The sequence below is a fragment of the Ichthyophthirius multifiliis genome, assembly GCF_000220395.1.
Source record: "Ichthyophthirius multifiliis unplaced genomic scaffold scaff_1120509251359, whole genome shotgun sequence".
Lineage (NCBI taxonomy): Eukaryota > Ciliophora > Oligohymenophorea > Hymenostomatida > Ichthyophthirius > Ichthyophthirius multifiliis.
In genome coordinates, this window is record NW_004085950.1 from 4464 (window position 1) to 27841 (window position 23378).

The 23378-nt window shown below is 18.0% G+C and overlaps 4 protein-coding genes across 4 annotated transcripts, besides 37 other annotated features; 3 read left to right on the forward strand and 1 right to left on the reverse strand. All coding sequences in view use genetic code 6, as the record gives it.

The window, feature by feature from the left end:
• Nucleotides 1–237: 237 nt before the first annotated feature.
• On the forward strand, nt 238–4062 carry IMG5_188890 (phospholipid-translocating p-type flippase family protein, putative; the record flags this gene model as incomplete). The annotated part of the gene is made up of 9 exons (XM_004027083.1): nt 238–990; nt 1038–1301; nt 1348–1713; nt 1764–2031; nt 2087–2713; nt 2755–3101; nt 3150–3328; nt 3374–3781; nt 3824–4062. Exons 1-9 carry the CDS (start codon nt 425–427, stop codon nt 4060–4062), a joined length of 3264 nt encoding a protein of 1087 aa, XP_004027132.1. The 5' UTR covers nt 238–424.
• Nucleotides 992–1027: a microsatellite.
• Nucleotides 4063–4978: 916 nt separating the features above from the next.
• Nucleotides 4979–5037: a microsatellite.
• Nucleotides 5038–7424: 2387 nt separating this feature from the next.
• Nucleotides 7425–7473: a microsatellite.
• A 32-nt stretch (nt 7474–7505) lies between these two features.
• Nucleotides 7506–7538: a microsatellite.
• A 226-nt stretch (nt 7539–7764) lies between these two features.
• Nucleotides 7765–7834: a microsatellite.
• Nucleotides 7769–7835: a microsatellite.
• Nucleotides 7769–7888: a microsatellite.
• Nucleotides 7848–7889: a microsatellite.
• Nucleotides 7853–7892: a microsatellite.
• Nucleotides 7854–7887: a microsatellite.
• An 852-nt stretch (nt 7893–8744) lies between the features above and the next one.
• Nucleotides 8745–8778: a microsatellite.
• A 690-nt stretch (nt 8779–9468) lies between these two features.
• Nucleotides 9469–9494: a microsatellite.
• Nucleotides 9495–9642: 148 nt separating this feature from the next.
• Nucleotides 9643–9699: a microsatellite.
• Nucleotides 9700–11263: 1564 nt separating this feature from the next.
• Nucleotides 11264–11333: a microsatellite.
• Nucleotides 11307–11363: a microsatellite.
• A 334-nt stretch (nt 11364–11697) lies between these two features.
• Nucleotides 11698–11744: a microsatellite.
• A 941-nt stretch (nt 11745–12685) lies between these two features.
• On the forward strand, nt 12686–13030 carry IMG5_188900 (hypothetical protein; the record flags this gene model as incomplete). The annotated part of the gene is made up of 1 exon (XM_004027084.1): nt 12686–13030. One exon carries the CDS (start codon nt 12686–12688, stop codon nt 13028–13030), a length of 345 nt encoding a protein of 114 aa, XP_004027133.1.
• Nucleotides 13031–14345: 1315 nt separating this feature from the next.
• On the reverse strand, nt 14346–15878 carry IMG5_188910 (protein kinase domain protein; the record flags this gene model as incomplete). Its single annotated transcript, XM_004027085.1, has 3 exons — nt 14346–14589; nt 14980–15431; nt 15774–15878. The coding sequence occupies 3 exons, from the start codon at nt 15876–15878 to the stop codon at nt 14346–14348; spliced, it is 801 nt and encodes a 266-aa protein (XP_004027134.1).
• A 295-nt stretch (nt 15879–16173) lies between these two features.
• Nucleotides 16174–16240: a microsatellite.
• Nucleotides 16241–16380: 140 nt separating this feature from the next.
• Nucleotides 16381–16466: a microsatellite.
• Nucleotides 16383–16452: a microsatellite.
• Nucleotides 16467–16729: 263 nt separating the features above from the next.
• Nucleotides 16730–16767: a microsatellite.
• A 1007-nt stretch (nt 16768–17774) lies between these two features.
• Nucleotides 17775–17810: a microsatellite.
• A 786-nt stretch (nt 17811–18596) lies between these two features.
• Nucleotides 18597–18630: a microsatellite.
• Nucleotides 18612–18659: a microsatellite.
• A 92-nt stretch (nt 18660–18751) lies between these two features.
• Nucleotides 18752–18842: a microsatellite.
• Nucleotides 18753–18843: a microsatellite.
• On the forward strand, nt 18842–22052 carry IMG5_188920 (hypothetical protein; the record flags this gene model as incomplete). Its single annotated transcript, XM_004027086.1, has 8 exons — nt 18842–18967; nt 19020–19244; nt 19537–19759; nt 19848–20491; nt 20536–21122; nt 21171–21615; nt 21660–21821; nt 22008–22052. The coding sequence occupies 8 exons, from the start codon at nt 18842–18844 to the stop codon at nt 22050–22052; spliced, it is 2457 nt and encodes an 818-aa protein (XP_004027135.1).
• Nucleotides 19473–19522: a microsatellite.
• Nucleotides 19761–19818: a microsatellite.
• Nucleotides 21337–21393: a microsatellite.
• A 127-nt stretch (nt 22053–22179) lies between the features above and the next one.
• Nucleotides 22180–22228: a microsatellite.
• Nucleotides 22183–22250: a microsatellite.
• Nucleotides 22249–22341: a microsatellite.
• Nucleotides 22257–22343: a microsatellite.
• Nucleotides 22266–22362: a microsatellite.
• Nucleotides 22294–22347: a microsatellite.
• Nucleotides 22317–22350: a microsatellite.
• A 188-nt stretch (nt 22363–22550) lies between the features above and the next one.
• Nucleotides 22551–22588: a microsatellite.
• Nucleotides 22568–22633: a microsatellite.
• The last annotated feature ends 745 nt before the right edge of the window (nt 22634–23378 follow it).

The following is a 23378-nucleotide window of genomic DNA, read 5'->3' on the forward strand; positions in this document are numbered from 1 at the left end:
TTAATAAATTAAAATAATTATAATTATTTAATTTAGCCAAGTGCTTATTTTTAATTTAATAACAAAAATTATATAAAAAAAATGCAATTATAAATTCAGTAACTTAATATTGACTAATAGAGTAATACTTTATTTGGTTATGGTAAAATTAATATAATTAAATAAGAAAAAAATAAGCTTTTTTAAAAAAATAGATTATAAATATGAAAATACAGCTAACAATAGCAAATCATGTAATCCATTCGCTAAAAACATATCAAAATATTTATTAAAGGATCGTAAAATAACAACAGGTTTACCTGATTATAATTTACCAAACAACAAAATTTATACGAACAAATATACATTATTAAATTTCCTTCCAAAGAATTTTTTCGAATAATTTTCGAAAAGAGCTAATTTATATTTTTTATTTATTGGAATTATGTAAACAGTACCATAAATATCGATTTCAAATGCTTTACCAGTAATATTTGTACCTTTAATTGTAATAGTAGTAATATCAGCAATGAAAGATTTTTTCGAAGATTATAAAAGAATGTAATCAGATAAAACAGAAAATAATATGAAAATTGAAGTTTATAATAAAGAAAAAAAAACTTTTGAATTTATGTCATGGTAAGAACTTCATCCCGGGCATATTATTAAGGTTAGAAGAGACAAATATTTACCAGCAGATACAGTTTTATTATTTTCTTCTGAATAAAAAGGTGTTTGTTATATTGAAACGAAAAATTTAGATGGTGAAACAAATTTAGATTTAAAATTTGCTGATTAAAGAATTCATAAACATATTAGAAGTGAAGAGAATTTGCATTAAGATTGCTTAATTATTAATTATGAAAAACCTTCGCCTTTAATTTATATTTTTAATGGATATCTTACCGCTAAAAATAATGATAAAATACCCCTAGGACCTGATAATATAATTCTTAGAGGTTGTTCTTTAAAAAATACGGAATTTATTATTGGAGTTGTCGTTTACACAGGGTATTTTATTTCTTTTTATTATTATATTTTTTTTTATAAAATAAAAGTCATTAATCAAAAATTATGTACAACATTTTAACTGTAAAAAAGAAGAAAACAGCAGTTGAAAATCTTATGGAAAAATTTATTACTAAAATATTTTATATATAATGCTTATTATGTCTATTGTGTTCAAGCTCTTATTTAATTTGGTATCATAACAATAGAAATTCTCTCAAATACTTATAAATTTTGGTTTCAGATGATAATTATGAAGATTAACCTGTTTACAATTTTTTAATAAGATTTGGAAATTGGGTATTAATATTTACGTAAATAATTTTTATATATATAACAACATATATAACCTCTAAAAAGAAATTTTGTTCCTATAAGTTTACTTGTAACTCTTGAAATGGTAAAATTTATATAAGGAATTACGATGTCTTAAGATGAAAAAATTTAATATACATCTGTTTAATCTTCAAATTTAAATGAATAGTTAGGATAAATAAATCATATTTTTTGTGATAAAACCGGTACATTAACTTAAAATATAATGCAATTTAAATAGATTGCTGTTGGCTATACTATTTATGGGGAACAAAATTATGAGTTTTGTTCTCCTTTAAGCGATGAAGAAATAAATAAATATTATCCTAAAGTTAATAATGTGGACTTTAGAGATAGACTATTTATGAATATTATAAAAAGTGAAGACTCACCTGAATATGAAAAAGTTATGTAATAGTTATTTTAATATAAAAAAATATATAAGAAATTTATAAATATAGACATATTTTATTTTTACTTGCTTCTTGCCATAGTGTATAGACAAATTTTTCTTCTGGGAATATTTTTTATACAGCTTCTTCTCCAGATGAATACGCTATTATAAATTTTGCAAAGTTTTCAGGAGTGGAGTTTATGGGAATTGATAATGAATAGAATATTTGTGTAAAATTTAATTAAAAAGAATATAAATCAAAGCTTTTGCATAATTTTGAGTTTGATTCTACACGAAAAAGACAATCTATAATTATTAAAGATTTCAATGGAAAAGTTTATTTTTTTTAATAAAAAAAAAAAAAATTTAATAAAAAATTTTTTTTTTTAGTATTTCTTATTTTGTAAAGGAGCAGATTCAGTAATATCAAATCTTAGAAGAAATGACACAGACGATACTTTGATAAATTGTTTGCATGAAAGATTAAGAAATTTTGGAGCATAAGGATTACGAACATTAATGCTTGCAGATAGAGAAATCGAAGAAAATTAGTATTTAGAATGGGTTTAGAAATATAATAATGCATAAAATACATTAGAAAATAAAGAAATAGAAATAGAAATGTTATAAAATGAATTAGAGATGAATTTAAATATTTTAGGAGCTACAGCTATAGAGGATAAATTATAATATGAAGTTCCAGAAACAATAGAAGCCTTGAAAAATAGTGGAATAAAGATTTGGGTATTAACTGGAGATAAAATTGAAACTGCAATAAATATAGCCTATGCATGTAATTTATTAGATGATTCTTTAGAAAAAGCAATAATTGATTCAGAGCATGAAAACGAAGTTGTAAAGTTCTTGGAGGAAACATTAGAGAATTTCAAAAATATTGAAAAAAATTATAATAATAATTATGGAAACAAAAACTCTTTTTAAAAAACTTTAAATTGTGCACTTGTTATTTCAGGACATTCTTTAATACATATAACAAAACCTCACATTAAAATATTAGTAAACATATTTTTTTTATTTTTAAATAAATCAAAAAAAAGATACTTAATATTACCAAATATTGCAAATGTGTACTTTGTTGTAGAGTTTCACCTAAATAAAAATAAGAAGTAGTTACCACTATAAGAGAAAATGATAAATCAGCTATAACTTTAGCTATTGGAGATGGAGCAAACGATGTTAATATGATAACTGCTTCACATGTTGGAATTGGAATTAAAGGAGTTGAGGGTAATTAGGCTGCTAGAGCAAGTGATTATTCGATTAATTAATTTAAAGATTTAAGAAGACTACTTTTTTATCATGGAAGAGAGTGCTATAGAAGAAATTCTTAATTAGTTTGTTATAATTTTTTTAAAAATATTTTATTGGTTTTACCTTAGTTTTGGTATTTTTAAATTTAAATTATATAAATTATATATTTTTTTAAATAAAGGTATGGATTTACTAATTGGTTTAGTGGTTAAACATTATATAATTCGTTTATTTATTAATTATTTAATATTTTTTTTTCTTCTTTACCTGTTATGGTATATGCAATTTATGATTAAGAATATCCCGATCATGTTTTAACTAAGAACAAGAAAAAAAATTACTATGAATAAGGATTGAAAAGTAAATAAAAAAAATAAGAAATTAATATAAATAAATATTTAAAAGATTAACTTTTTAATCCAAAAGTATTTTGGGTTTGGTTTGCTTCAGCATTTATTTAAGGAGGAGTTGTTGTTACCATATCTTTGTATTCTTTAGAATAAACTTTTGTTACTCCTGATGGACATTCATAATGGTTTTGGGCTAGTGGAACTATGATTTTCGGATTAATTGTAGTTATTTCTAATATTAAAATTCTTATTATGTCTAATGAGCATTCTTTAGGTTCACTTGTTATTAATTTCGGATCTATGTTTTCTTATTTAATTACTTGGGTAGTTATAAGTAATATTAATACTACTGAAATTTATAGAACTATAGGGTAAATGTTCCTTACAGTAAATTTTCATCTAGGAAATATTCTAGCTATTACTGCTACATCGTTTTTTGATTGGGCTTTGTCTTTATATTAAAGTATTTTTTTTTTTTTTAAATTATTATAAATAATGAGTAAAGAATGGAATTATAATAGTGTTACAGAAATTGAAAAAAGCTTACCTTTAAAATATGAAACTAATATTTAAGCCAAATAATATCTTCTTAAAGCACAAGCTTGCATTAATGTAAAAGCTAATAATAAATAAGGCTTTATTTTAAATTCAAGAAAAGGAAAAGGAAGCAAATATGGTAATACAGGATATGCTTTTAATCAAATAGAAAAGAAAAAGCAAATATAAAATTAATAGATGGTTTGAATCATAAATATACTTATTTTTTATTATTATTATTTTTATTCAATTTTTTATTTTGTTTGTATATATAAATGTATTTTATTTTTTTATAAAAAAAAGATTATTTAAATTAATCATATATAATCAAGTTTTCTTTCCGGATTTAAATATAATATCTCTTTTAAAAAATAAATAAAAGAGTTTTTATATTATGCTCAGTGTATATATATGATTTCGAGATCTTTTTTTTTAATTAAATTATTTTTATCAATAAAAATACTTGCATTGTTTTAATTAATAAATAACAATAAAATGTTTTTTTATATAAATTTTTTATTATTCTTATTATTATGTCCAATACAACTTTATATATTAGTTTATAATAATTAGAATTTTAATTTTTAAAATAAAACCTATAAAACCTATTGTTTTAATACTATTTATTTTTTAATATAGATGTTTTTGTTTTTATTTATAAGATAATCAAAATATTAAAAAAAAAAATATGTTATAAAATTAGCATTTTAAAATTTTATTAAAATTAGTTTGTTTATAAACATATTATTTTAAAATATTATTAATATATAACCATTAATTAAAAAACAATCATACACATTTTTAAATTAATTTTAAAAATATTTATTATTTTTTAATTATTAAATAAAGTTAAAATACCAAAAAATAAAAAAGTACTATAGCATTAAATGTATTAGAAATATATAAATTATTTTACGTTAAAATTCAAAACAAATGAGTTAGAAATTAAATATTAGAATCACAGAATTCCATAATTACAAATACTTTATATATACACAATATCGTTTTTTTTAATACAAAGTATTTTAATATTCGTTAATTACTCTACTTTTATAGAAATGAATTAAACAGTTTTAATTTCAGCATCAATATACGGTATATTAGTTATTGGATTCATATGTTCATTTTTCATATTTGGAAGATATTTATTATTTTTTCATTTATTCTGGAATATATTATTATAAATAGGATAAATAGGTTTGAACTATTAATATTTTAATAAGAGTATATAAGCGGATAATTAAAAAAACCTATTAAATAACGAAAACTTAATAAAAATATTATTAAGCCATGAAGTTTTATTTTATGTGTAAACATTTTCTATCGATTCTTGTAATTTTATATTAGATATATTGATAATAACATTAAATAGAACTATACTTGGTAGTTTTTTTGCTTAATACATAATTTTAGATACTAAATCAATTCTTATCTTTGTTTTTTTTCCAATTTCTGTAACAATAAATAGATATTTCCGTGAAAGAATTGAACGAATTAAATTTTTAGAAAATAACAAAAATAGTGAATGGGCAAATATTATAGACAATATGTTTACAAGTTCTTTGATTATGTCTAAATGGAATTCTCGATTATGTACACTTGAGTTTGTTAAAACGAGCGGTTAAATAATTAATATATATTATTTTATTTATTAAAAAATAGGAAGTTTATAAAGTAAATTTAAAATTTAAACAAGTGAATAAATGAAAGAATTTTATAATAAAATTAAAATTGATATATCTAGTTGTTAAGTTTATATTTAATAGTATAATTTGCTTATCCATAACAAAGATTTAACTCTAAAAGATTATTTGATCCGAAGATGTCTTTATTTCGATGAAATTCGACTTAAAAAAAAGAAAACAATGGAAACTTTAAGTACAATTAACACTAATAATAATTAACCAAAAAGAAAAAGATGTAAATCAACTAATGAAAAAGGTTTCGAAAGTGAAATTATTGTTGGATATTATCACAATATACTTGAAACTTCTTAATATAGTAAAATTTTTAGAATAAAAATCAATAATTTTTAACTAAATGACATTGTAACAGTAATTTGTATTGAAGACATATCTTATAAAGATGAAATAAAACAAAGTTATAGGCAAAAAAAGAGTTCAGATTGTCTTTTATTATCAACATTAAATCATTTAAGGGTAAACTTAGTTCCTATAATAGAAAATATAGAAAATTTAAGCCTATAAGTATAAGAAGAAAATTGTTAATAAAGAATTGATGAAAGTGTGGAAAAAGTAAAATATAATACTTATTTGCTAATGAATCATATATATACAATATTTGATTTTTTTGCCTTATAGGAAAAAAAAGGTATATAAATTAAAGAAAACATGTTTTCATTTAAAAAAACTATTTGGGACTTAGTTTCTATGTTTTAGACCTAATGCAAGTTAAAAGATATTCAATTCGCTCATAAAAATGAACTTAGAAAATTTAATAAAGCAAACTCCGATGAAAGGAGACTTAAATAATTACTTATTATTATATTTTCAAATGTAATTAATTCAATTAAGTAAGGAAAAATAAGCTTCATTATAAGTTTAGAAAGTAATAATTAGTTATCTCCGATTAATTCAACTTCAACTAAATGCAGCTAATAGTAAGCACATCCTAGTATAAAATTTGAAATTGATGTTTAAATTATTGAATTAGAAAATGCTTCTAATTAATAAGAAAATGCCAAAAATATAAAAAAATTATTTTTTGATGAGATAAGTAATAAAGTAATTGAAGAAACAGTAAAAACGTTAGGTCCTTATGCTATAAAGAGTGAGTATTTAAATTAAAATTGGTTTAAAATATATTTTAGTATATATTCGAATTTCGTTCATTTAAAAAAAGAAGAACGACTTCATTCGATGATAAAACCTTAATAAGAAAGCAAAATTATTTAATATGATGAGATTTAGACTAAAAAATCACCTTTTTTTTAGTAAAGAAATGAAACTAATTAAGATTAGATTATAAAAAAATATTCTGAAGAAATTACTAATTGTTCTCCCTTTTACAAGAAAAGCTATGATTTAGATAATTTTAAAATAGAAAGTTCTAATTAAAAAATTTATTAAGATTAAAATTAAGAAATTAATTTGATTTGATTTCTTTTTTATCAAACGAAAATATTATTTATTTATAGAAAAATGTATTCTTTTTATTATTTGTTATATATATTTTTCATACATTTATCATTAAATTACAAATATTAAATTTATTTTTTAAAATATATGATTTTTATGAATAAAATTTAATCAATAAAAATTATTATTTAAATATTTTAATAAACCAGGAGATATCAGAAAAATATTGTATATAAAAAATAAATAAATACAGGTTTTATTTTTATTTATTTTTCTTTACAATTATGTCCTCGAGCAACTTATCACTTAAAAAAAAAAAATAGTAAAATGAAAAATTTTAATCAAATAATATAAAATAAAAATAAATAAAAAAAAATAAAACAAATTAATTAATAAAATAGATAAAATAAGAGCTTATTTAAATTAACTAGATAGTGTATTAATAACAGATTAAAAAATTCAAAATTATATTATTATAAATAGTTAAATATATTATAATTAAAAATATATAATAAATAGATTTATGTATAATATTAAAATATGTTTATAAAGTTTAAAAAAAAACAAATTTAAAGAAAAAAAAATATGGTTTGTACGTAAAATAAAGAATGTTATGAAATAATCATTTTTAAAAATAAATATGAATATAAATATAAAATAATAAATTTCTAAATAAAACTAAAAACATATTACTTGAAATTGATAAAAAAAAATTAATAAATAATCAAAAATATTAAAAAAATAATGAATATTCATAAGAATTTTGATATAAAATGAAACTTTTATTAAAAAAATTGTTAACTAATTAGATATAAATATTTAAATATATATTTTAAAGTATAATTAAATATATATTTTAATAAATATTATAATATATATTTATGGATTTATAAGTATAAATATATATATATATATATTATATATATATATATATATTATTATTCTGTATATTTTCTTAATTAATATTTATTTAATTAGAATATAAATAAACAACATAATATTTTTCTCTGTTATAAAAATTAAAATATAAAAAGAAAAAACGCAAAAAAATAAAATAAACTCTTTTTATTTCATTTATTTATTTTAATATTAAATGTATTTTTTTTTCTCATTTTCCTAACAAATTATATTAAATTTCTTCCATCATACTTCCTATATTAGAATTAAAATCGAAATTTTTATCGTTCTTATTTTAGTTTTGTTAAATAATAAATCCTAATTAATACTTTAGCATTGCAATTTGCTTTTTTAATAAATACTTCTTTATAGTATTAACAGCCTTAACATATGTGTCATATTTTTTAGTTTATTCTGTAATCCTTTGTATAAGTATATCCTCAATAGGATCATAAAGGAAGTTAATAGACTTACTTTTAATAAGTTTTTTAATAAATTCTATTCCAACATCCTCATTAAAAGAAGAGTTTAGAGAACTTTTTTTACACTAATTTTATTATAAGGAAGTAAATATTGTTTGAAAATTTTATCAAGAATAATATTATAAAAATTATATCTTTTAAAGATAAAATCAGATTCATATTAAATACACATATTTTTGAATCTTTACATCAATCCTGTGTAATCTAGATTAACAAAACATTCTATTGTGTCTAAATATATATTATCTTAAGTCAAAAAAAATCTAATAGTCTCGTTTTTCAGAATTTCTTATATTTATCTTTTATCGTTTTTCATTAATAAACACATAGTAGTATACAATCCTATTTTTTTTTAGATTTTTTTTCATAAAAATATAATTTACCTATTTCATTTAATGATGTTGCTATTAATAATATTTCATTTTCTACAATATATTCGTTTTCTATTTCTTTCAATAATATATCCATAAAAGATCCTATATCTCCTTGATATAAACAACGTAAAGCCTAAAATAATAAAACTTGTGTGTATTATTCTCTTTACTTCTTTCTGTTGGCATTTATTCTTTCGGTATATTTTTTTTAATTAGTCATATCTTCTCTCTATTAACATGCATGCACTCCATTAAGGCGTATAACTAAGTTTTTCACTTTTTTTTATTTTAATAAATAATATATAATTTTTTTTTACCCACTTTCATAATAGTTATGTGTTTTTTCATAACTTCTGTTTGCATTAGTTAAATCTCCGGCTTTCAAATAAATATTTCCTATTTTTATGAAAATTAATATTTTAAAAATAAAAGTACCTAATTCAATATAAGATAAGCCAGAAGAAGCTTATTTTATTAGTTTTTATATAGATTAATATCTTTTTAAATTTTATCGATTTATTATTGATAGATAAAATCTTTTTCAAAATCAGCAGAATTGAAATTCCTATTTAAAGCCTTAAAATCTTATGCTGTGCTCTCTATATATCTATATATTCTTTTATATTGTTTTTCTCTGCAAGTTCAAATGCTTTGTCAAAAATTTAAGAATTTAATGGAGTTTTTAATAATGTTGCTGCTTATACTAATTTAAATATTTATTTTATTGGAGGGAATTATGATGAAAAATTGATGAGTTAATCCATATTTTTAATATTTTTAATATTTTTTTTTTTTTCGTAATTAAAAAATATATTATAAAAAATAATTAATTAGTATTTAATAAATATACAAAATTTTCATTTACAATTTATTTTTATTTTTAGAAAAAAAAAAAAATCTTATTTATTTTATTAATATATTTTTTATTAAATAATTATATAAAAAATTGAGAAATTTTTTAATATTACAAATTGCATATTTTTTAAATAAAAATAAATTTTATTTTATATTAATTATACATTTATAATATAATAAATTAGGTCAAAGTTTAATTTAACTCACTCATTTTAAAGTTTTTTATTATAGAATAAAATTACTTTATAAATTAGAATTATAAATTGGATTAAAAGTAATTTAATTATTATTATTATAATTATTTGTTATTATGATTTAAGTTTTCATATTATTATATGAAAACTCCACATTATTTTTAATAGTAATGTTATTGATTGATTATTTACATTTTGACGAATAATAATGAGGATTGAAATTAATGATATTATTTTTATTTTATAAATAATTAATTTGCTTTAATTTATGATTAATACTATTATTTCTTTCTTAATTCTATTAATGACTTATCTGAAGTTTATTTTCAATAAAAGTTAAGCAATCTTTTATTGAATCTTCATTTATTTGGAAGTTACTTATTTTAGTTAATTTTCTATTCCAAACAGGAGAAATTCCATTAATTTTTCTCAAAAAAGCAATACTTGAAGCTGCAACAATTTTTAAATCAAATTTATAAAATTTATAATCTTTTTAAACAATATATTTTGTATATATAAAAAAAAATATTTTTAATGCCTTTTATTAACAGATTAGAGAGAGAATTTTAATCATTTTCAATTTTTTAAATTAAATTAAAAATTTTATCATGACTAACGTCTTTTATTTTTTATTTTTTTTTAGGAAAATAAATATTTTTTCCTCTACATTTAATATCATCATCCTAATTTATTTTTTCTTTTAACACATTTTCATCATCAACGTAAATAAAATCATCAGAAAATACAATTCCTTAAGAATAATAAAATTAAATAAAATCAACATAAGTAACACATTATAAATTCCAATCAAATAATCTTAATATATTAAATTCTACAGTTTTAAAATCTTATACTTTTCCTTCAGAAATAGCACTATATTTTTTTAGTTTTGTAATGAAAGGTATTTTTTTATCTAATTCAATTGCTTTGGCTTTTATATATATTTATTTTTAACTATATATATATTATTTATAAAAATCTATAAATACCTGCTAACATTACACATACTGCTGCATATATTTAATACATATTTATGTTTAAATTAATATTTTCTAAACTACTTAAAGTAAAATCTAAATAAAAAATTGCTAAATGTATTGTATTTATTGATAGATCTAATTTATCACTAATTAATTATATTAAATTTATTAGTTGATTTCTGCACTTTTTTTATTTTAGAAAAATAAATATTTTTTTTTTATCAATTTTTACTTTTGCATATTCTGATTCTTAATCTATATTTATTTATTTTGTTCTTTATTTTGATAATGATTAATATATTTTATTAGGATCAAAATATAATCCATATTTCATCTTATTTGTCTTGTATGCTTGATGATTTGTATAAACGCATATTCCGCAATCGAAACAATTAGTTCTAGAATTATGTTTTATTTTCTTTTTATGAGAGCATGGGAAAAAATACGATGTTTTAGGTGATTAAATAGGCGAATCAAAAGAAACATATTCAGATGAAGAAACACTAGAATTCAATTACAAATTCATTATATTTTCTTTTGTTTTTTCTTATTTTTTTAAAACTTTTTTTATTTTTTTTATTTTTAATTGTTTTTTTTAATTAATTTAAATGTTATTCTTTTTATTAATAATATTTATTATATGTTTTTGTATTTTTATATTTTTCAACAATCATTTTTATTTGTGCTTTTTATAAAGTTTTATAAAAATTAATGTTTAATACTTTAAAATGAGACAAATTTATTTTATACCAAAAGATATTTTTAATTATGTAAAATAAAAAATATTGTTAAATATTTACAAAATATTTTTATTTAAGAAGAATTTAAATTATATATATTTATTAATTATTTAATCAAATTTAAAACTAAAATTAAACTATAATGTTTATTAATAGATGAATTTTTATTTGATTATTACATAAATATAATTTTCTTAAGTTGTTATTTTTATTTTTACTAAATAAATATATATAATTTTTATATTATATATAATTTTTTAAATTAATATCAATATGTAATTTTATTTTATAAATTTTAAAAATTAATAAGTTATTGTCCCTAAATAATTTATATAAAAAATTTTAATTAATAAAAGATATATTATATATAAGTTAAAAGAGCTAAAAAAATAAAAAACCAAAAATATAATATTAAAATAAAGATGAACGTTCCAAAAATAAAAAACAAATCTAAAAAAGATCCAAAAATTCTCCCAAAAAATCTACAGTCCCAATCAAAAAGCATAAAATTAACATTCATGTAATAAAGTTTTTAAATATATGCCCATAATAAATCACAAGCATAACTAAATCTACTTTTTCCCAAAAATCCTACATAGCAATATCTAGATCTGACAGTTCAGTAGAAATTTGGGAAATTCAAACATGGACATAAATATAAAAATATTAACTAAACAAAAACGAAAATCCCACCCATATTCTTTTTTAAAAATCTTCCGATCAAGAATTTCCTTATTTATTAGTATTTACTTAAAATGGTTCTGTTATACTGCTTACATTAAACTCTTTTTTTCCCAAACATACTTTGAATACTCCTGGAGGTTACATTTGGGGAATAGAAGAAAACCTAAAAACAGGAGAAGTTTTAACAGCAAATGAAGACGGATATTTGCGAGCTTTTCAAATAAACGAAGAAATAAACACTCGAATTACATAGACTTAATAAATACGTAACTTTGATGAAAGGTATAGAAATAAAAAAATAATAAAAATAAAAATAAAAAATATAGAGCTTTAAGTGTAACATATGATTTTATGAATTCTGAAGAGTTTTATGCTTCATATGAATCTGGATAAATCCGAAAATTTAATGCGTAGAAAAATGTCATAAATACAATGAGTGTAAGTGAGTAAAATTAAAAGAAAATGAAAACAATAGCCTGGAAAATAAAAAGCATTTCACAAAATTAATTAATTGCAGGATGTAGTGATGGTCGTGTTTTAATTTTTGAAACTTAATTCGGCACTTTATTCAGATCTTTTTAAAAGCATGAAGAAGATATTAATTGTATTTTATATAATTTCGAAAAAAATGTATTTTATGTTACTGGTGCTGACTCCAAAATAGCAGCTTTTAAAAAAAATTAATAAAATGAATGGACATTTATAAGTGAATAAAGAGGATAATCCCATGATATTAAAGGTTTGGAATTATTAAATGAAAATAAGTTAATTTCGGTAGGAATAACAACCGACTTTGCTATTTATAATTTAGATGAAGATGGATATTTTTAAGGAAAAACTAAACATATTGTAAGTTTAAATCAAAATTTGACCAAATATATTCTCTTTTAACAAAATTATTGCCTTCTTTTGAAAGCTTTTACAATCGAATTGTGGGAATTCGATATTTTTAATAATAATTATTAGCTTCTTTACTAAATTTAAACATAAAAATGTATGCTTTCAGCTAGTTTTTAGGAAAAACTTTTAGCTTATTCGACTTCAAGTGAAAGCTATTTGTTCGAATTTGGAAGTAAAAATGAAAAATTGAAATAAATTTGCACTTTCGACACTGCATTCTTGATGGAATTTACTAAATAGGACTCTAAAAAACTATTTTTCGTCTAAAAAGGGAACACTTTGAATATTTTATTTACAGAAAGTTAAAAAAAAAAAAGGTTATGTCAATTAGATTAAGCTTATTTTGGTAACTGCGAGCATCTTTTGGTTGGACCTTAGGATAAAAGTGTATTTTTGGGCTCAAAAATGAATAATAAAATAGTTTAAATTTGCACAAAAACTGGTAACATACTTTATGAAATTTAAATGCTTTTCTAAAATGATTTTTCTTTTATTTCTTTTAATGTTGTTTTTTAAAAATTCCTTTGTGTAACTTATTCTAATAGGACATTTGGGTTATTTAATATTGAGAAAAAATAATTAAGTAAATGGACAAAAACTTAACTTAATTAAATTCCTAAAAGCTTCCTTTCTAGATAAAATGTACTTTTTGGGTGTTTAGAACATCCTAATATTAAAAAAAGACTTCTTCTTTTTTCTTTTGATTCTGTTTGTTCAGTTGATTTGAAAAAATAATCACCTAAATACTGTTTTTTTTTGAAGGAAAATGAAGAGCGTGTTGATTCTTTTATTGTTAAACAATTTAACAAACCTGTTATTTGTGCTTAAAAAAATTAAGATGGGTCTTTAATTTTGGTAGAATTTGATTTTCAAGAAATGGCAGATAATCTTCCAAGTGCTATTATTGCAAAAAAGTTTGGATTTTGAGTAATATAAGTAATATATTTTTTTATTTATATGTGTGTACTTTCTAATTATTTTTTATATTCATATATATTTATAATATAAAATTGTTTTTTTCTAAAAATATTATTTAAATATAATATATTAATTTCTTTATTAATTATTTACTTACATTCATAATTTTTAAAAATGGTAAACTAATAATTAAGTTGGTTTTTTAAATTTTTTAATTAAAAATATTCATTGAATATCATTATTTTATAAAAATAAAATTTATATTAATATATTTCCCTTTGTATATTTTAAATATTATTTTTAATACATAAAAACAAAAATATTTTTTAATTTTAAAAGTTTTTTATATAAAATAGTTATTTTAATTCTCATTCATTTCTGTGATATTCATATAATTTAAATTTATTTTCTAAGTTTTCTAGGAGCTTATCAAGGGAAATTTCATTGAGTTTTTTAAAATAAGGATGATTGAGTGTATCTAATCTTTTTTTTCCCAAAAATTTGGTATACATAATGTCTATACAAGCAATATCAGCTAAAAAATGAGCCAAAATCAACTATTTTCTACTTTTAGTTTAAGCAGAAAGCTCTTTAGAAACATCAAAAAGTACACTATCATTATCAACATCATTAAATGCATTTAAAAATTCTTAGAAATCTTCTTTAAATTTAAAGAATGAATTTTTAATTTCTTGATTTTCCTTTAGTATGCTTTATTTGATTTTGAGAGATTTTTCATCAACTAAATTTACTAAAACTTAACTAAAAGCAAAAGCTTTTTTTAACAAAATAAATCCACAAACATAGATATTGCAAATAGAAATTTCCCATTCGTCCTAATCCATTAAAAAGTCTAAAGCCCCTAAAAGTATCTAAATTTTAGAACGTTTTTCAATTATATTATCCAAAAGTAATTATTTTAGATTATCAGATTTTTTCTCTGCTTTTGAATTGGAATTATTTTATTATTATACTTTTGTTTAAGTTTTTCTTTGTATTTACTCCTCTTCCTATATTTATTAATGCTATTAAGGAGGAGTAGGGTGTGGAGGAGGAGATTATAATTACTAAGGCTGTTCTTGTATAATTTCATTTATATTTTACCATTAAATCCTAAGCTCAGGTTCCAAAGTGATCATTTTAGTAATTAAAAAAGACATTTTTTCACTCAAAAGTTTAACATCTTATTACAAAATATTTAAAATGTTATTGTTTTAGTAAAATGAGATTAAATCTTCTTTAGAATTAGCATATTTTTCGAAAGGAAGTGTGCCAAAAAGCATTTCATAGAGTACTACTCCTAAACTAAAAACATCATTAGAAAAATCGTTATTATTATTTGTAGAAGGAATGAGTAATTCAGGGGCAATGTAATGGAAATTTTGATGTAAAAAAGAATCAAATTTTTTATTAAAAACTGCGTTTTGGTTTAGTGTTTTGCATACGAAGAAATTCTTTAATTTTATTTCGAGATTCTCATTTATGTTTATATTAAATGAATTTAAATTTTATTTTATTATTTTCTCTTTTTGGAGTGTTTTAAAGGTTTGGACTAATTATTTGAATATTTAAAATGCTTCTTTTTCATTTAATTGTTGTCTTTTTAGAATTATCTTTTTTAAACTTTCACCTTGTAAAAATTCGTACACTAAATATATATTATTAGATGATTTTAACATCTTTATCATTCGAATAATTTTTTAGTCATCCAACTTTTTTAATGTTTAGATTTCATTTATTATCATTTCACGTAAATATGAATCATTCAAAAATTACTCTAGTTATATTGTTTTTACTGCGACAGCATCTTTTGATATTAAATTTCTACCTTTATGTATTTCACCAAATGTTCCTTGAGCGATTGTTTCTAGAAGTATAAAATTATCAATTATTTTAGCCATTTTTTTTTTTTTAAATATAAATATATTTTTTTAAATTATATAATTGATATTATAATTTAAATCAAAAAATTAAAGTTTTTTTAATATTATTATTTAATAATAGCTTAAAAAAAAAAAATTTGTTTAGTTTATATTTATATCAATTTATATAAAAAAATGAATAATATTTTTTTTTAATAAAAAATTAATATCATTTATTATTTATTTACCATTATGATTTATAATATTAAGCTTAAATAAAATTATTTATTAAAAAACTAATGTGTAAAAGTTTTAAAGGTATAATTATTATTAAAATATATACGAATTTTAAAAATAATAAATATTATAAACGAATTTTAAAAATAATAAATAATATAAACATTACATTTATATTTTTCGTATGCAATAAGACTTATTTAATAAAAAAAAATATGATATTTTTAAAATAAATTAAAAATTGATTTTAAAATTAAATAAAAAGTAATATTTTTTTATTTTAAGTTATAATCAAAAAAATGTAATATTTATAGATATTAAATTTTAGATAATAAATTATAAAAATATATTTAAAGTATATAAATTTTAGATAATATTATAAAATATATTAATTTTATTTAATTAATGTTATTATTAAAAATTTAATTTTAATTTTTTAAGACGCTATAGTTATTCATAATCTAAATAATTAAAAAAAATATAATTCATAATATGAAAATGCAAATATAAATTTTTATATATGAAATATGTTTTTATTATTTTATTAAAAATGAATTTAAAAATATATTAAAAAAAAACATAATATTTGAGTAATTTATATTATAATTATATATATTTTTTTTTAAAAAAAATATTTATAATTTGTTATTAATGAAAGTATTTAATTTTTTAGAAATTTTATAATTTTTTATAATTTAAAAAAAAAAAATGTAAATATTATAATAAATTAATATATTTAAATTTTATTCTAATATAATATAAATATATTTATTAAAAAAATTAAAAAATTCATATATTTAGTGTGTAATAATTAAACTTTAATTATAAAAACTTCAAATTAATCAAACTTAATTAATTTTATAAATAATCATAAATTAAATTTGATTAAATATATGTTGTTTTAAATACATTAATATCTAATCTTGAAATTTATTTTAATAATTTAATTTATAATTTATTTATTAACTTTAACGAAAAAAATTATAATTAAGATAATAACAATTATATAAGTTCTCTTAACTAAAATAATTATTTTATTTAATCAAGAATCTAATAATATTTTTTTATTTTTTATGAAAATTAACTAAATTAAAAATTAATTTATTCCTAATTCAAAATTGTTATAACATTGATTTAATTTTATATTTTTGTTCATCGCTTTCATTATAAATTTATTAATTAAATTATGAAATTTAACAAATGTTTTTTATGTAATTGAGATTAAGTTTTTATATTAATTATTAACTATAATATATAAATTAATTATTATTAATACAGTATATTAGTAATAATATATTTGAAAAGTATTTATTAGTTTTTAATACTATAAAAAGTTAGTATAATTTGATAATATTTAAATAAAAAAACCAATAAAATAATATTTTTAAATCAATAAATAAATAGTATTAAAAATATGCAAAAAAATACTTTTTTATAAGCCTCTGAAAGTGTTTTATATCCTTAAAAATATTAAATAAATTCAGATTCTTTAATTTAATATAAAAAATTTTAAGATATTGATTTAGTAAAAAAATAATAAATTAATTAATCTTATGATTTTGAATGTATTACTGATTGGTTATGTGGAAAAAAGAATGATAAAATATAAGAAATGTTAAATAAAATTGAGAACTCAGTTAAACAATAAAATATGGTAATATAAAATAAGAAAATAAATCATAAATACGAATAAATTAAATTAAATTTGATGAAATTGATTAAATTGATTAAATTTTAATTAATTAATTTTAAAATAATAAAAAAACACAAGACAAAAAAATTATTTTTAATAATGAAGATGATATTTATTCTATTGACAAAAGAAATATTTTTAAATAAAAATAATTTAATAAGTAATAATATAATGAAAATTTTTAAAGTTCTAATTCTTTATAAGACTAAGTAAATCTTTCTTACAATAAAAGTATATTTGAAATAAGACCTATTTTAAAAAATAATAGTTATCTTAATTAAGAGAAAAAGTTTCAAAAAAAAGTTAATTTTTAATTTAAATGAGCAAAATAAATTAATTTTGTTAATTATATAAATTCATATTATTTATTTATTTTAATTGATAAAGGACATAGTAAATTTAATATATTAAAAAATATTTATATTATAAAATTGAAACTATTTAGAAAAGTTAGTTTATATAGTAAATATTATATTTATTTAAATTAATAAAAAAATTTGTAAATTATTAAATTTAAAAAATACTAACAATAAAAAAATATATTGATTTAAATAATAATGTTTCTAATTTAATAATTTTAAAATAATTTTTTTAAAAAAATAAATTTGATTATTTGATAATATATTTTTTTAATATTATATATTTTTGTAAGGGTATTTTTAATTATTTAAAAATAAAATAAAATATTATTTATAATTATAACATATTTATTTTTTCATATTAATTTACTTGTGTTTATACAAATAAAATTAAAATAATACTTGTATAAAGTTTTAATCTATATTTATATTTTTAATATATTATATAATTTTTTTAAAAAAGATTTGTAATATTTAAAAAAATAATATATAAAAAATTAATGTAAAGTAATATAAAAAATTTATTGTAAAAAAAATCAATAAATATAACATATAGTAAATCCTATTTAATAAATATTCAAATAGAGAAAAATAAAATAAAATATATAATAATTAAATCAACTAAAAAAATATAAAAAAAAGAAAAAAATAATAAATAAAAAAAAAAAATTAATAAATAAAAATAAATAAATAAAAAATAAAAACAATAAAAAATGACAACAAAGGATCACCCGTAAAAACTTAGAGATTTTATAAAATCAATTAGAGAATGCAAGACAGCAGCAGAAGAACGTTCTGTAGTATAAAAAGAAAAAGCCTTAATTCGTGAATCATTTAAAGTATAATAAATATTTATTTTTTAAATTTATAATAAAATAATTAAAATAAAAGAATAACGAAGAAGAATATAGACCTAGAAACGTTGCCAAATTATTATTTATTAATATGCTTGGGCATAATACTGATTTCGGATAAATGGAATGTTTGAAATTAATTTCTGCTTCATCTTTTACTGAAAAAAGAATAGGATATTTAGGACTTACTTAGCTTTTTCATGAATAATCTGATGTACTTTTAATGGCAACATCGAGACTTTTATAAGATTTAAATAGTTCAGTAAATATTAATATATTTATTTTAGATATAAATATATATTAAAATAAATATTTCTTTTAAAAAAAATCCAATTTTATTTTTAATTTATTTTTTTATTTATAATGATAAATATGAATGATATAGTTATATATTTAAAATAAATAAATATTTTATATATTATTTAAAAAAAAATATAATTAATTTAAAAATTTATTTTTATAAATAATAAAAAAATTATATTCTTATAAAATATATATATATATATATATATATTTATATATATATTTATATATATATATTAATAAAAAAATAGAACAATTATGTAATAAGCTTAGCTATCATTGCAGTAAGCGAAATATGTACAACAGACATGTGCAGAGAACTAATAGGAAATATATTAAAAATAATGTAAAATGGAAACTCTTTTGTCCGTAAAAAAGTACCTTTGGCAGCTGCTAAAGTAATTAAAAAGCTACCTGACCATATTCCTGATATAGTTGAAAAAATAAATAATTTAATGGAAGATCGTCATCATGGTAATATTTTTTTAAAAAATATTAATATGAATATTATTTTTTTAAATAAAATATAATATATAAATATTTAAATAAATAAAATTAAAAGGTGTATTATTAGCAACATTGGGTTTAATTGAAGAAATAATTAACCATGATATTTAATATAAGGATAAATTTAAGAAATACGTGCCCATATTTGTAAAAGTATTAAAAGGTCTATTGACAAATCATGATTCAGATTTTGATATATCTGGTGTAATTGATCCTTTTTTATAAATGAAAATATTGAAGTTTTTCCGTATAATGGGAAAAGGGGATACTTAAGTATCAGAAGAAATATCAGACATTCTAGCAAATGTAGCAGGAAGTATTACTAATAACAAAAATACAGGAAATGCAGTTTTATATGAATGTGTATAGACTATAATGGAAACTGAGAGTAGTAGTCATTTAAAGACTTTAGGAATTAACATTCTTGGAAAATTTTTATCATAAAAAGATTATAATAGTAAATATTGTGCTTTATATTTGCTAAAATAAGTAGTCAATTTTGACATTAATGCTGTTTAAAAACATAAATAAACAATCTTGGATTGCATGAAAGAAAGTGATATTTCAGTTAAATAATTGGCTTTGGATTTGATTTATGTTATTACTAATGAAGTTAATGTTACTAGTATTATTAAAGAACTTTTTAATTATTTATTAGCTGCTACAGATGAAAATTTCCTAAGAGAAATGACTTATAAAGTAAAATAATATTTATTTTTATTAATATAATATTTTTTTTGTAGATTTGCGCTATTGTAGATAAGCATTCACCTAATAGAAGATGGCATATTGATACTATAATTAAAATATTAACATTAGCAGGAAACTACATAAAAGAAGAATCGACAAACAATATGATTCATTTAATTTCTATTTCTCCTGAATTATAAAGTTACGCAGTACACAAATTATACTTTTCCCTTGGTGAGAATATAAATTAAAATGGACTTGCAAAAGCTGCTGTTTATTGTTTAGGAGAATTCGGACATTTATTAATTAGAGGAACTCCTGTGGCAAATGAAGATAAGAAAATTATTTTAACAGAAGATGAAGTTTTAGATTTATTTTAGAAATTGTTTGAAAGAATGAAACTTCCTGATTATATAAAAGAATATGGTCTTAATGCTTTAATTAAACTTTATACTAAATTTCCTTCTTCTTAAGGTAGAATTGTTGATTTAATTGAATCTTTTTCAACATCTACATCTTTAGAAGTGTAAAAAAGGTCATGTGAATATCTTAAACTTATAGAATGCATATGGGATGAAAACAGAAAGCTTATTTTAGAACCTATTCCTGGATTCTAATAGGCTATTGATTAATATTAAAAGTAATAATTTTTTTTTTTTTGAAAATATGTTTTTATAAATAAATTAAGAAAGCCTATTGGAGATATTGATTAAGAAGAATTCCCTGCCTCGGTTGTTTAAGGAAATACTCAATTAATTACTATTGATAAATAAGGAGGCTAATCGTAATTAAACGCAGCTAATAATAATAATCCTTTAGATTTGATGGATTTAATGGATAGTACTACATAACCTTAATAATAATAATAATAATAGTAAAAGTAATAGTAATAGTAATAATAATAATAATAAAATTCTATTAATCCTCTTGATTTACTTGATTTATACGGCGGAGATACAACTAATAATGGAAATGCTTTATAATAAAGTTAAGGATTTGGATAAAATAACTTTTTCTAACAACCTGCAGTTCCTGCTCAAGTAACCTAACAGCCAACTGTTAATAATTAAGCAGTTCATTAGTTTACTGCTTATTCTGATAATAATTTAGAATTATTATTTAAGTGTACTAAGGTAAATTATATATTACTAGAATTTATATATTATAATTATTTTAGAATGGGAACGTTATAACTATTTAAAGCTTCTTCAATAATAAAACTGGAGAAAATCTTACTGATATTGTATTTTTAGTTGCTGTTCTTAAACATTTAAATCTTAATATGTAAGCTATTAATAATACTATTGTTCCTCCTTATTCTTAAGGATAAACTACTTAGGTTTAATATTTTTTTATTATAATTATGTTATAATAAATTATACAAGAGTATGACAATTGAAAATACGGTTTAAGGATAAAAAGGAATTGCACTTAAAATTAAAATTGGATATAATATTAAAGGAATTAATGTAATAATTAAATAGATAAAATAAAATATATTAATTATTTATTTATAAATAAAAAGAATACTAATTAGACACAAGTTTCAAACTTTCCAGCTGGATGGTGATATATGTTATATTTTTTTTATATTTATAATGAAAAGAAAAAATAAAATAAAAAAAAACTACATTATAAAAAATATAATGTTATAATTTTTTTTTTTTAATATTTGTTAAAATTATATATAGTTTATGTATTAAATAAAAAAAATATTAATATAATAAAAAGATAAATATAAATAAATAAATAAATAAATAAATAAATATATATATATATATATTTTATATTTTATTATATATATATATTATTATTAATTTTATTATATATTAAATTATTATTAATTTTTATTTATATATTAAATTTTAATCTTATATTTTTTAATTATTTTAAATATTTTTAAAATTTTATTTTATTACATATATTTTTTAACATTTGTTATTTTTAATAGAATTTTTTTTTTTTATTTATAATTAAAATACAAAAGATAACATATCTAATTATAATTACTATATTATTTTATATTCAATATTTATATTTAATTAAATAATTTAAACATTTTTTAAGATTTTTTTTTTTATTTTTTTTTTTTTATTATTTATTTTTAGATATTTTTCTTTTTTATATTTTTAGATATTTTTTTTATATATAAAATCAGAATTAAATTAAAAAGCATAATTTATATGTTATTATAAAATATCTATTAAAAAATTATATTATATTTCATAAAATATTTATTAAAAATTTCATATAATGCCTTATTTGCTTTATTTATATTTTTTTGTATGCATATTTTATAAAGGCTTTATTTTTTTTAAAAAAATAATTTTAAAATTATTATAGGGAAAGTATTTTTAGAAATTCTTCATTATATCAAATTCTTTCAAAATAAAAAATTCATTATTTTAATTTATATTATCATAATCTCCATCTTAATTTTAATTAATATTTTCTTCTGTCAAAAAGTCAATATTATTAGTAATAACACCTCTCAAATTATTACTTAATTAATAAATTATTTCCATTTATTGATTAATCTCTTTTTAAGAAAATTTTTTGTTTGTTTAATTTCTAACTTTTTATAACTCTTATGTGGTGTTATTGTCTTAAAAAGTTAATTTTTTAAGACTTTTTTCGCAATTAAAATTATTTTAAAAATTTAGAAATTCTGGAAAAGCTACTTAGTTAGAGAGTTTAATTTATTTTAACGAAGACAAAATATCTTATTAATCATTATTTTTCTAAGTATTTTATTTTTTTGTTTGTATGCTTTAAGGAGAAATACAATTTTAAGATTTAACATATTTTTAAGATTAAGGATTATATTTTTTTGGTAGCAATTTTATAGTTCCATGTTTTTGTTATCTATTAATAAATTTCTATACGCGTTGTTTTA